Source organism: Boleophthalmus pectinirostris, unplaced genomic scaffold (assembly GCF_026225935.1).
Source record: "Boleophthalmus pectinirostris isolate CB_2022bp ecotype Guang Dong unplaced genomic scaffold, ASM2622593v1 HiC_scaffold_5, whole genome shotgun sequence".
Classification (NCBI taxonomy): Eukaryota; Metazoa; Chordata; class Actinopteri; order Gobiiformes; family Gobiidae; genus Boleophthalmus; species Boleophthalmus pectinirostris.
The window spans coordinates 35,934,185-35,946,661 of record NW_026571404.1 but is presented as its reverse complement, the minus strand read 5'-3'; the positions used below and the strand labels follow the sequence as shown (position 1 = coordinate 35,946,661).

Below are 12,477 nucleotides of genomic sequence, written 5' to 3'. Positions count from 1 at the left end.
AGCACTTTTTACAACTTTCAGAGACCAGAGTGGAGTTTTAAATCCAAATCCATTTTATTTCTAACGGCACATTTTACAAACAAAGCAGTTTCCAAAGTGCATGAATACAACAAAAATGATAATTGCTAAAATTTGGTCATACCAGTGCTAAAACAACACAAACCCTGTAAAACCAAATGAAAGCAAAACCATAAAAATCATAAAAAGCATAATAAATAAAGACCACACAACTATGCAGTGGAAAAAAGCAACAGAATTAAGTCTTAAGACGAGACTTAAAACTCGCCTCTGTGGGGACTGTTGGAACGTGGGGGGGCAGAGTGGTCCAGAGCTTGGGGCCGACCACAGAGAAGGTCCTGTCCCCCCTGGTTTTAAGTCTTGTCTTAGGCCCCACAACCTATAGCTGGACCTCAGAACACAAAGGATGAGGTCCAGTCCATTCAAAGCTTTAAAAACGAACAATAAAATCTTAAAATCAACTCTAAAATCGGGGACTTTGGCATTTAGCCTTCAACAGCTATCATGCTAACGTGCACTGTCTGATTATCTGACCACAGAATGCTTCATAATAAAATGCAGACAGTATACAGAGGATTATTTTGACCTCAAGACCCTGCTTATACCATATATCTGTTCTTGCTTAAACAGATGGGGAGAAATCGGGTACAGGACCTTTAAGAACTGTGATATGCTGTTCTTTTTTGTATCAGTGATTTCAGTAACAGTAAAATAAAAGTACACCCCTTAAAACCACAATTGCTAATACTTTAAATTCAGAATAAATAAAAACAATAAAAATTATTCCGAATTAAATTAAAAAGACCATGTAAACACTTCATTCCTACTGAAAATGATTATTCCAGATTAAACTGAATTCCGAAGTAAGTGGGTGGTTTATTCCAATTTTAAAGATGAATTAATTTATTTCTCGACCATGTAAATTTTTTTTCTTCTTAAAAATAATTCTGGTCATTCAGTGCATGCTCATTAGGTCGCCATTCTGACACAATCTGGACGATCCGGCTCCACTAGTCCTCACTTCAGACTTTCATCCACATTTCTTTGGATTTGTGAGCGGGATGTGGGAGTGGGCTGAGTAGAGCAGCCGTTGACTCAGTTTGTCTTCTTCCTCCCTTCTCCAACACTTTTCCCTTCTCCTCCTCTGCTGACAGACATAAAGCATGATGAGAGAATTCTCCAGATGCTGCGCAATTCTCATCGGAACCACTGCGGAAAAAGTTTGGATCGTGTTTGTGTCCGTGGTGTAAGGACAAACTGAGATGACAAAAAAGCCAGTAGCAGCTGAAGTGTGTGTTTTCTTCCAGTAGACATAAATACGTTGATGTCTCTGTCCAATCAGAACCCTTCCTCACCTCCACACGTTGAGCAGAATTAATTAAAGGCGATTTAACGTGTTTTCCATGTAAACCTCAATTCAGAATTATTATTTCCATGTAAACTCGAAGGAGAACATTTTAATTCCAAACTATTTAATTCAGCACAATTAATTTGGAATTAATAAACATCATGTAAACGTGATCAGTATGTAACATTTTAGTCAAGAAACAGACAAAGATAAAAGTAGAATGTTTCATTTTTGTTCATGTTTACTGAAATACATGCGTCCTTACTGTGAGTGGGCTTGCACCTCCACAAACTTCACTCTTATTTGGGTGATCCTGTCTGATGTTTTTGTAATTAAGAATAAATCGGCATTAGAATTGTTATCAGTAAAAGTTGTATTTGATTTGTTTACCTCAGATGTGGGGACACGGGGCTGACATTGTAAAGCTGTTTTATTCCACCATTGAACTAGCAGCTTATTCCATAAAGAGTGCACTGGACTGGGAACAGGTCAGTGCCTATAGGCCTGGCGGCGCATCGGCCCTCCCCACCGTGTCTGATTGAATTTCCAACATGTGGAAGAGAGAGAAAGGGGGAGATGGGGGGGAAGAGAGGGGAGAGGAGAGAGGAGAGAAAGGGAAGGGGAGAGGAAGGAGAGGAGAGAGAGAGAGAGGAGAGACAGGGGACAGAGAGAGGAGAGGAGAGAGTGGAGGGGAGGAGAGAGACGAGAGGGAGAGGAAGAGGAGGGGAGGAGAGAGGAGAGGGCCCGGAGCTGTTGTCATAGGATAATGTTCATACGGTAAACAGAAGTAAACATGTCGGGCAAATCAGGTCAAACACATCATTCATGCAACAGCCAAGTACAACTACTGCAACTACTGCAACTACTGCTAACCAGGGACGCACTGATGCCAAACTGGTACCTGATATCTTTGTCATAATCGAAAATGTTTAAATATCAGAGATCAGATCGGTTCTGTTGCTCTATTAAATGTCATTAACCACTCAGAAAGCAGAATGAGCCTCACAAATCTCATTTGCGTTGCCAGGTTCAATGTTGAAGTCCAGTTGGTTTAAACCTAGAAAACCTCTCTGATCTGAAGGTCTCTACAGAAACCCCAGCACCTGCACCAGTCATGAGTCAGTGCTAGTTAGGGGTATGCAAAAATATTAAAATATCGATATTTTGTGTCATTTCATTTGATGATGCAGTAGCGATATCATGGGCTGCTGTATTGATATATCGCCAAGAGTATTTTTAGGTATATTTTGCTAAATTATTTTGTGTAAGAGCTACAATTGTGTTGACATTTTCACCGTTTTGAGTAACATGGGTGTTTTTCATCTTAACTTTGCACAAACTTTGTAGACTTTTAGTATCACAGCCATGATTTAGTCATTGTTTTTCACTGAACTGTATGGAATCAATTTGAAATATCAAATCGAAACGTATTGAATCGAAAGTGCATTGTATTGAAAAAGTATCGTATTTTGGCCTATGTATCAAGGTATGTATCGTGGCCTATGTATTGTGTATCATTCCGTGGCCTGTGTATTGAGGTATATATCGTATCATAGCCTATGTATCATATGGAGGTATGTATTATATCGTGGCCTATATATCGAGGTATGTTTCGTATCGTGGCCTATGTATAGAGGTATGTATCGTATCATGGGATATATATCGAGGTATCATATCGGTAACTTCTTAATGATACCCAGTCCTGGTGCTAGTTTAGCCTCTACAGCTCAGTGAGGGAATTCTGGAGTTTCTGACCTTTCACATGAGGCCTGTCCATAAACTGAGAATCAGAAACACTTGTGTGTGCAGGTTAAGGCTCTGTCACCAGGTTCGGATGTGATTGTATGTTTTGTATGTTTGCATTTGTTTAAAACAGTATTGTGTGTTTTTGTGTGTTCCAGTCTGTGTGGCATCATCCCAGGTCTGAGCAGTGTCCTCCTGCCTCGCATGAACCCTTTTGTTCTGATCAACATGGCTGGAGCTCTGTCCCTCTGCATCACCTACATGCTCATCGAGATCAAGTGAGGACTACTGAGGCTTTTAGGTTTAGACAATAGGTTTAGTCAATAGACAATAGACAGTAGGTATTTTTAAGGTGGACTGGCTTTTGTTAAACAAGTGTTACGCTTATTTTCCTGTCACGCTTATTTCAAAGCATGATACATTGTTCGAGAGAGATGCTGCAATAAACGATAATATTGGAACTACCTTATTCCACTTAAACAAAGCAGGATAATCCCACTAAACACATTCTTAAATAGAAAGTCTCATTAAAAGGTCTGAGCTGCAACAGATTATTATTTATTCATTCTTTCACAGCTCAAATCTCATTATATAACAACAAAAATCCCCCACACACATTTTTGCTAAGAAATATGGAGCCCCAAAATATTGCCTCAGCTTTCATTTCTTAAACCATAAGTTGATATAGTGTTACTGTGACAGGCCAACTGCTCATCTAAGCGTGAAATAGGTATCAGAGAAAGGGGTATATGGAAAAGATAGGTACTCAGGCCTACTACAAGAAGTATTTCTGTTACCAAATACAAGCGACATAATTATAACAATTATGACATTTCGATGAACTGTTCTAAAATCCTTTTTTCTTATGTCATGAATCGTTTTTGCATTGAAATGTAGTTCTTCTCCAGCTGAAGTGTGTTTGTGTGTGTTTAGTAACTATAACGCCGTGGACACTGCGTCCGCCATGGCCATCGCCCTCATGACCTTTGGGACCATGTATCCTATGAGCGTGTACAGCGGGAAAGTACTGCTACAGGTGGGATATACACTAAAACTTTAAATGTACATTGTGTAACTTTTCTGGGAGAGGGTGCGTCAACTAATTTTTTCTGTGAAAATGTTCTTGCTTACTCTGGAATGATTCACAGTATGGTGTTAAACCTTTCTATTTTCATAAGACCAAACCAGGCCAAGTTACAGGTCAAATCTGTGGAGAGGCGACCCTGTTCACAGACAAAATGCCTGTTTGTCTAGGTATTTTTGAGAAATAAAACCACCTGTAATTGAATAAACATAAGGTAGACCTGTTTAATGTCATACTGTGGAACATTCCAGGCAGAGCAATGACATATCCATAGAAACAAGCAGGAGACAAAGCCCCAAACGAAAAGTTACACAGAGCACCTTTAAATGATTATATTATATTATATTATAAAGAGAAAGTACTGAATATTTCTTTGTCCTGTTCTTCAGACCACACCATCACACATCATCGGACAGCTGGACAAACTGCTCAGAGAGGTGAGTTATTACTAGGGCTGGGTAGAAGAAGAAGTTGCCAGTACGATACATAACATAGGCCAAGATACATATCTCGATACAATGCACTTTCGATTCGATACAATATATTTCAAGTCTTTTCAGTCTTTGTTAAACCACTTCTTATGAGAAGTGAATATAAAACACACCTATTTCACTCATCAAAACAGTGAAAATGTCGAATGTATTGCATAAACAAGTTTCCTTCCTCTAAACAAACAACAAAACTGTAGCTGTAACAACATATAGCAAAAAAGCTCTTGCCGATATATTGATACAGTAGCCGACAATATTGATAATATTTCATCACATTAAACGATAATATATCGATATTTCAATATTTTTGCACACCCCTAGTTATTACTTATTTCATTTATTATTTGCGCCCTGCTGAACATTTCCTCAGATACAGATACATGTAGAACACCCCCGACGTGATGTCACTGCAAAGTATCAATACCACTAGAGGAAGACCAGAATACTGAAAAGTAAGTAAAGTTTTGTTTTGTTCTTTTTCTGCTCAGGTGTCGACTCTGGACGGAGTACTGGAGGTCAGGAACGAGCACTTCTGGACTGTTGGCTTTGGCTCTCTGGTAAGTTCACACACAGATTGATTTCATTTACATTGACTTTCATTCAGTTCCTGGAGACCTTTACTGTAATTCCTAATCTTACAGGTTCTGTTGCGCTTTGCAGTGGTCCAAAGTTCTTCCTCACTTACCTTAATTATTCACTGCTATGAGTTTAGAAGCACTTTTCACAACTTTCAGAGCACTAGACTGACTTCTTGGTTCACAGCTGATAAAAAAAAAAACTATGCGGATTTAGATGCAATTGGACTGTATGAGCTGCTTTTACAGTATCTCTCTTCTGGGGCAAAACACAAGAAAAACTGTTATGCTGTCCTCCCTATTAGGGCTGGGTATCATTAAGAAGTTATCGATACCATACACACCTCGATACATAGGCCATGATACAATACATATCTTGATACAGTAAAACTTTCAGATTCAATAGAAACAATCCCAACCCAATTTCCAAAAAATTGAAAATGGATTTTTTCAAATTTCATCAACAAGTCCCGGTTAACAATAAAAACAAAAGGTAAAAAAGCTAAATCATGGCTGTGATACTAAAAGTCTTTGTTAAACCACTTCTTGTGCAAAGTTCACATGAAACACAAACATTTTAATCATCAAAACAGTGAAAATGTCAAATGTGTCCCATAAATCGGTTTCCTTCCTCTAAAAAAAAAGCAACAAAACTGTAGTGCTGTAACAAAATAATTTAGTAAAATATACCAAAAAATACTCTTGGTGATATATCGATACAGCAGCCCACAATATCGATACTGTATCATCACGTTAAACGATACGATGCACGCTTCTGGCTCCACTTGACTCTCCAACTGACTTTACATTGAAAATCTGTCACCCCTCTCTCTGTATCTACTGCAGTGAGCCTCGTCATTTTGGTCATAAAATTTTCGTATTAAGCCGCTCTACACGATCTTCGCTGGTTGTATTTTGCTATGTTGTCTGTAAATCAAGACCTATTCCTAATATCAAACTCACCTCCAAATTCTATCCTGTAACTGCCGTCCTTGATGAGCTTCATTTGACTGGAGCCAAGCACTATAGTTGACGCCACACTCCTTTAGTCCACTTGTGTACACAGTCTGTGGTCCTCACGTCGCTCATGTCCGGCGTAACTCTGCGCAGAGGAGTTGTTTGGGCTGGACCCTCCGTGCTCCAGACGCCGTGTTCTGCTCATTCACACAGACACTCAGGACAAATGAGTCAAGCACACGACTCGGATCAGGGCAATTCAGGAACCGTATGCAGACCCTTATGTGGCCAGAGCTACAGTAAAAATATTCTTGGCAGACATGTTTGTAATTGTGATTTCTACTGAGCTACTTTACTTTAATTGTTTTAAATTACTAGAAAAGAAAGATTAAAGGTTCTATATTATGCAAAATTGACTCTTGTGAGCTTTAAGCCACGTTATAATGTTGTTACTTCCTCAAAAACAGACCTGGAGTTGTGTTTTCTGTTTGAGAGAAGAGAGATGTGCAGGATTTGTGTGTTGAACATGTGTGAATGAAACAAAACACAACTCCAAGTAACATTATAACACAAATCTGAAGTAATGTGGACCTTCTAAATAATTCTACATCTCGTGCCTTGCACTCCTTCCATATACAAGTGTAATGAGCAGTTGTGAGCAGCTGCCTGTAGGTGGCGCTCTGCCTGTGTGACTGAGTGATGCTTTGGTATCAGTGCAGCCTCTGTTGTTGTTGTTGGCCCAATGTTAGAAGAGGTCTGTCCAAACTGATCTGACCCAGTGCGTGCACAGTGACCCTGGGGAGCTGCACACACACTGCTCTACACACTGCTCTACACACTGCTCTACACACTGCTCTACACACTGCTCTACACACTGCTCTACACACTGCTACACACTGCTACACACTGCTCTACACACACACACACACACACTGCTCCACACACACACAGCTCCACAGCACAGAGAGAGCAGGCGCTTTAACCCCGTCTGACCCTGAGCAGCACATTTAAGAGGCAGAGGGGGAGGGGGAGGAGCCTGGTACATTTTCTATTACAGTGTGTGTTCAGCTCTGGGAGATGGAGTGGTGCAAACTTCACTTCTCTTTATACCATTATGTTGATGGGTCCTTTTTATTTCAAGAGTGATTCACAAAACATGGTCTAGTTCTCCTAAGTCTCCAAATGAAATATATTAGAACACACTTGGCTAACGCCTTTCGCATCAGAGGGGGATGTTTTTGTTCAGTTCTGCTCCACTGTTGAACCTGCAGTTTAAATTCAATGGACTATCAGTGTTCTCCTATTTTACACCAGGAAGAGTGAACTGGATACATGAAGTCTAATGTCTCTGACTGTTTTCGTTACCCCCCTCCAGGCTGGCTCCGCCCACGTCCGCATTCGGCGTGATGCCAACGAGCAGCTGGTCCTGGCCCATGTGACCAACCGCCTGATGCCGCTGGTGTCCACTCTGACCGTGCAGATCTTTAAAGATGACTGGAGCCGACCCCTTCTCTCTGGGGCTCTGTCCTCTCCCTCTATGCCTCCTCTGGGGCACGCAGAGGGGTACGGCCCCCTGCCCTCTGTCACCCCTCTGGAGCTGGACCCTCTGACCTCCACCCCATCCAAACCCACCAGCCCCCCTCCAGAATTCTCCTTCAACACCCCGGGTAAGAACGCCCAGCCCGTGCTGCTGCCCGCCCCCGGACACCACCTGCAGAGGCCCTACGCTGTGGGCCTGGGCTACACAGGCTCCTCCTACACAGGGGCCCTAGGACAGGGCCTCACCCGCCCTCTGGGTTCTCTGGGCTCTCTGGGCACTGGGGCCCCGGGGGCTCTGTGGGCACAGGCTTTGGGCTGGGGGCCTCTCAGAACTACAGGACTGCATATGGAGGGCCCACGGCTCCTCTGAGGTTCAGCGGCTCTGCTCCTCTGGGCTCACAGGCTCCGTACAGACAATACAGACCCTGAACATGGACTCTAGACTTTCTAATGGACACAGTGGACTGAGTGATATTTATTTGGGTGCGAGGGGGACCTGAAGAGAGCTGTCTGGATGATTCCACACTAGAGTTTTTGCCTTTTTTACCTGGATTTTGGAAGCTGACCTCAGTGTGAGGTCTGACAAAGCTTTTGTTATAAAAGACTCGATTTTTAAGTGGTGCGCTACATTCCCTCGGTTCCACTTTATGCTGTACTGCATACTCTGTACTGCGTACTGCATAGTGTATAGATCATTCCCTCTGTTATATGTGAACAGGGCTTTGTGACCAAAGTATGAAGCAGCACACTCCTCTTGTTCTAGAGAGACATGTATCTTTGTTTTAAACACATTGCGATGTGCACATCACATGTTTTTATTGTAAGTAAAACTTTCTCTCTAAACTCTGGCTTGTCTTGTTATCCATAACATTCACATACTTTTAGTCTGACACAGTAATAGTCATTGTATGATGTTTTCAGATAACAAATCATCCAAATTCCAAACATAAAACAATGTGTATAGTTTGATGCCAAAATATCAAAATATCAAAATACACACACAAAACCACACAGTACCCTGATCCTTTTAGTCCTCCAGACCCTGCCCTTCTTCACCATTTGGTAAGTTTGGATTTCTGCAAACCGTTTCAAATGAACTAGATTTGTTTTTCTCATTTTTAAGGAAAGTAAAAATCTGGTAAAATGCCTTTTAGTGCCTGATCTTAAAAACATAATTTTGTCGACACCCAGAGAATATTCGTCCATGTGTTTTGGGCTCTGGCTTTGGGATGAGATTTTAAACAATCAAAGAAGTCCAGTGGTCCCTCACAGATTACCCACCTAAGCCTCTAAAACGTCCCCTGGCGTTTCCTCTTCCAGTGGCGGGTGTAGCTGGCATCAGTGTTGACTCCACATGATTGTTACAAAACAAATGGGGTAGAGGCTGTGTAATCTGTGCCCAAATCCTGCCCAAATGAATGAGATCTGGACAGAGGGGCATCTTTCTGGGTCACTGCCACAGTCGCTCACACTGCGCAGGCCAAAACACAAACTCACACTGTTCCATCACGCACTGTGTGGGAACAAGTGAGCCACTACAGAAGACACAGACACAGAACCTGCCTGTCCTCCAAACCAGAGCAGCCTCTTTCATATTTACATTCTCTCCACTCTGTTATTTGATCATCCAGAGCCTAATGACTTTGATGAGGCTTAAGTATTTTTAATAACTGCCTTTTACTGTGTGTTTTACACCTGGAGTGCAGGGACTGCAGGGGTGTTTGTACTTGTGTTAAATCTGAACAAGCCACTGGGTTCACATGGGTCATGTGATAACACACACACAGTATAATGTCCTGAAACATGCTCCACACACTCTGAACTCTGTGCAGATTCCTTCCACACCTGCACCTCACCCAGACACGCCCTCAGAATTGGCCTCTTTTACTAATACTGCAGTGAAAAGGATTTATATTTGTGTGTATATTTTGGCCTGTGGCAGAGGGCGCGTGACTTATTTATAAACCTCAATAAAATACGCCAAAATATTTATGTTTCAAGTGGCCTCACCCCGGGATTTACGGCATGTGCTCCCGGAATACGGCACAATGCAGAAAAGGTGTGATCTGCAGAAACATTTGTCATTTATGAATTCAGCTTCCAAATCACTGTAATAACCTCACCTGAAGCAGCGGGAGCAGCTCTGGCCCGGGCCGGGGAGGGGTGAAGGTGCTTCTGTCCGAACAGCGCTTCCCCCGGAAGCCCGTCCAGACCAGAGCCTCAGCGCGCTGTGGTGAGTGTTTCTGCTCCGGTCTGGTGGACAGAGACTTGTGTGTGAAGTTCTGCTGCTGCTGTTTGATATTTACAGTAATGAGCTCGGGTGAGAACTCGGGAGGTGTTTTAATTAAGTTTTAAAAGTCTCAACAATATTTAACTAAACAGGAAAACTCATGGTTGCCAAACTAATGGCAATAGTGGCATTTTTGCCACAGCAGATTCTGAAAACCAAACATAAAGGGGCAATACGCACATTTGTGTGTGTTACCCCCCTGCAGACCTGCCCTAGTATCTGTGCGCGCCGCGCGCTCACGTCAGATTTGATAAATCCACAGAGCGTCTTATTTTTGTCCTACACTAAATGTACGCATTGATTTCGCCTCATGGCACTTTTGTTAACTGAATGTCATTAAGTGTAAAGTCTTTTTAAGTCCTGTAGGACGCGCTGGGGCACGGTCAGCAGGATTCATAGAACTTAGTTACATCCTTAACTTTAGTTTTGGAAGAGCCACAGCTGAAAGCAGGTTTATGTTTTGGTGTGGAATTAAAGATCAGAATTTAGTTTTGTCAAGGCTCTGGACAAAAGTTTTTAGAGTAAATAAGTTTCACTGCTTTGTTTTTGAAAGAACTTTTGTCCAGTTTACAGAATTTAAGTTTCTTTTCAAACCTTGGCTAAAGTGATGTTAAAGTATTAAGTTCATAAAAGTGATTATACTTCTGATCAGTGTCACATCTGACAGCGTCACAGGACGGACAGAGCCTCTCACAGTAACAGAGCCCACAAAAGTATGTGACAGAAAATATGAGAAGAAATTCATCAGTGTTAGTGATTTTATGACCTCTGAGTGAACTTTGCCCTCGTCTTATACTTGTGCAGTGTGAGGTGTCTGTTCACTCTGTGGGCTAACATCTAAACATCTATACTTGACTAAATATTGTTTTGTTGATTGGATTATGGTTTTGTACTTTTCAGTTTTGTTCTCCTTCTACACATCTTCCCACAGTCTCCTCCAGGATGTTTCACTTGTGGCCTGATCGTGAGCTGCAGGTCTCGTCTGAACTCTTTGTGTAAACTCTGTTCTCGTTCGAGACTCTGTGCGTTTGGCTCGTGCTCAGAATCTCTCTTTCCCAAATAACTTCAAATCCATGGAGCCATGTGCTGCGTAATCTGCCCCGCGCTGAGGTCAGGCAGCGTGTCGGAGGGCGCATGAGGTCGTGGCGTCTGCCTCCACCGCGTTAAGTAGAGCAGAAAAGCGAGGGGGCGGAGCCTAGTCTGCCCGCCAAAGCTAATGATATCTATGTAAACATATAGAGCCATAATGTACGAGTGTGCGGAGTGTGGGACGACGTTTATCACACTGTGGGGACGAACACCTACTGTACACACACGCACATCTGCCTCCTGTATGGGGACATCGTATGGAAGATCATTTGTTCCATCAGATTTAGAATTTTAAACACCACTGAATTTCTCACTTTGAATTTTTTAAAAAAGAATTGAATTATTTTTATTCTGTATTTGGATTGCTGAAATTTTAAGTATACATTTTCAAATATATTTCAAATAAATTCAAAATTTAAAAATACACCTTTTAAACATCCAGCACAGATATTTTCAAGACCTCAAATTCAGAAGTTAAAATTCAGAGTGTAAAATTCACAGACAGCAAAGATCCAAGATGCTGAGGCAGAAGTAATCAATCATGTGTGAGTGAGGAGGACAGAGGCTGTTTCCTATTGGTCGTTCTCATCTGTGGGCGGAGTTTACACTTATCAAATAAAAGAAATGGTTTTGATGAGGCTCATTCTGACCAATCAGATCACTCCACTGCACCATTTCCTGTTTGTTACTAAGTTAGATATGGAAGATTTGATCATTAGATTTTGAATTTTGAAATGTCCTTGAATTTCTCACATTGAATGTTTTAACTCTGAAAAAACTGTTATTTTTTATTCTGAATTTTAGTTGCTGAAATGTATACATTTTGATGTGTTAAAAAAAAAAATCACCTTTTAAATATTCAGCGCAGTTATTTTCAAGCCCTCAAATTCAACAGTCAAAATTCAGAGTGTAAAATTCACAGTAAAAAAAATTCGCAGGAAAGTCAAACCCAAAATGCTAAGACAGAAGCAATCGATCCAAAGTGATCCGATCTAACTTAGTAACAAGCATGAAATGGTGCAGTGAAGCGATCTGATTGGTCAGAATTAGCCTCATCAAAATCATCTCTTTTATTTGTTAAGTGTAAACTCCGCCCACAGATGAGAACGACCAATAGGAAACAGCCTCTGTCCTCCTCACTCACACAGGATCGATTGCTTTGGCCTCAGCATCTTGGATCTTTGCTGTGAAATTTTTCACTGCGAATTTTACACTCTGAATTTTAACTTTTGAATTTGAGGGCTTGAAAATATCTGTGCTGGATGTTTAAAATTCTAAATCTGATGGAACAAATTATCTTCCATAACATCGGAGCAGATTTATTCTTCATTACAAAAACACTG

The 12,477-nt window shown here is 41.4% G+C and overlaps 1 protein-coding gene across 1 annotated transcript in view; it reads left to right on the top strand.

Moving 5' to 3' along the window:
• slc30a6 (solute carrier family 30 member 6) overlaps positions 1-8,589 on the top strand; it is a 72,151-nt gene extending 63,562 nt beyond the window's left edge. Inside the window, 6 exon segments of the mRNA XM_020917007.2 lie at positions 3,268-3,387; positions 4,043-4,145; positions 4,583-4,630; positions 5,173-5,241; positions 7,592-8,035; positions 8,038-8,589. Of these exon segments, the coding sequence (XP_020772666.2) occupies positions 3,268-3,387; positions 4,043-4,145; positions 4,583-4,630; positions 5,173-5,241; positions 7,592-8,035; positions 8,038-8,184 (931 nt within the window). The 3' untranslated portion in view covers positions 8,185-8,589.
• Positions 8,590-12,477: the final 3,888 nt, after the last annotated feature.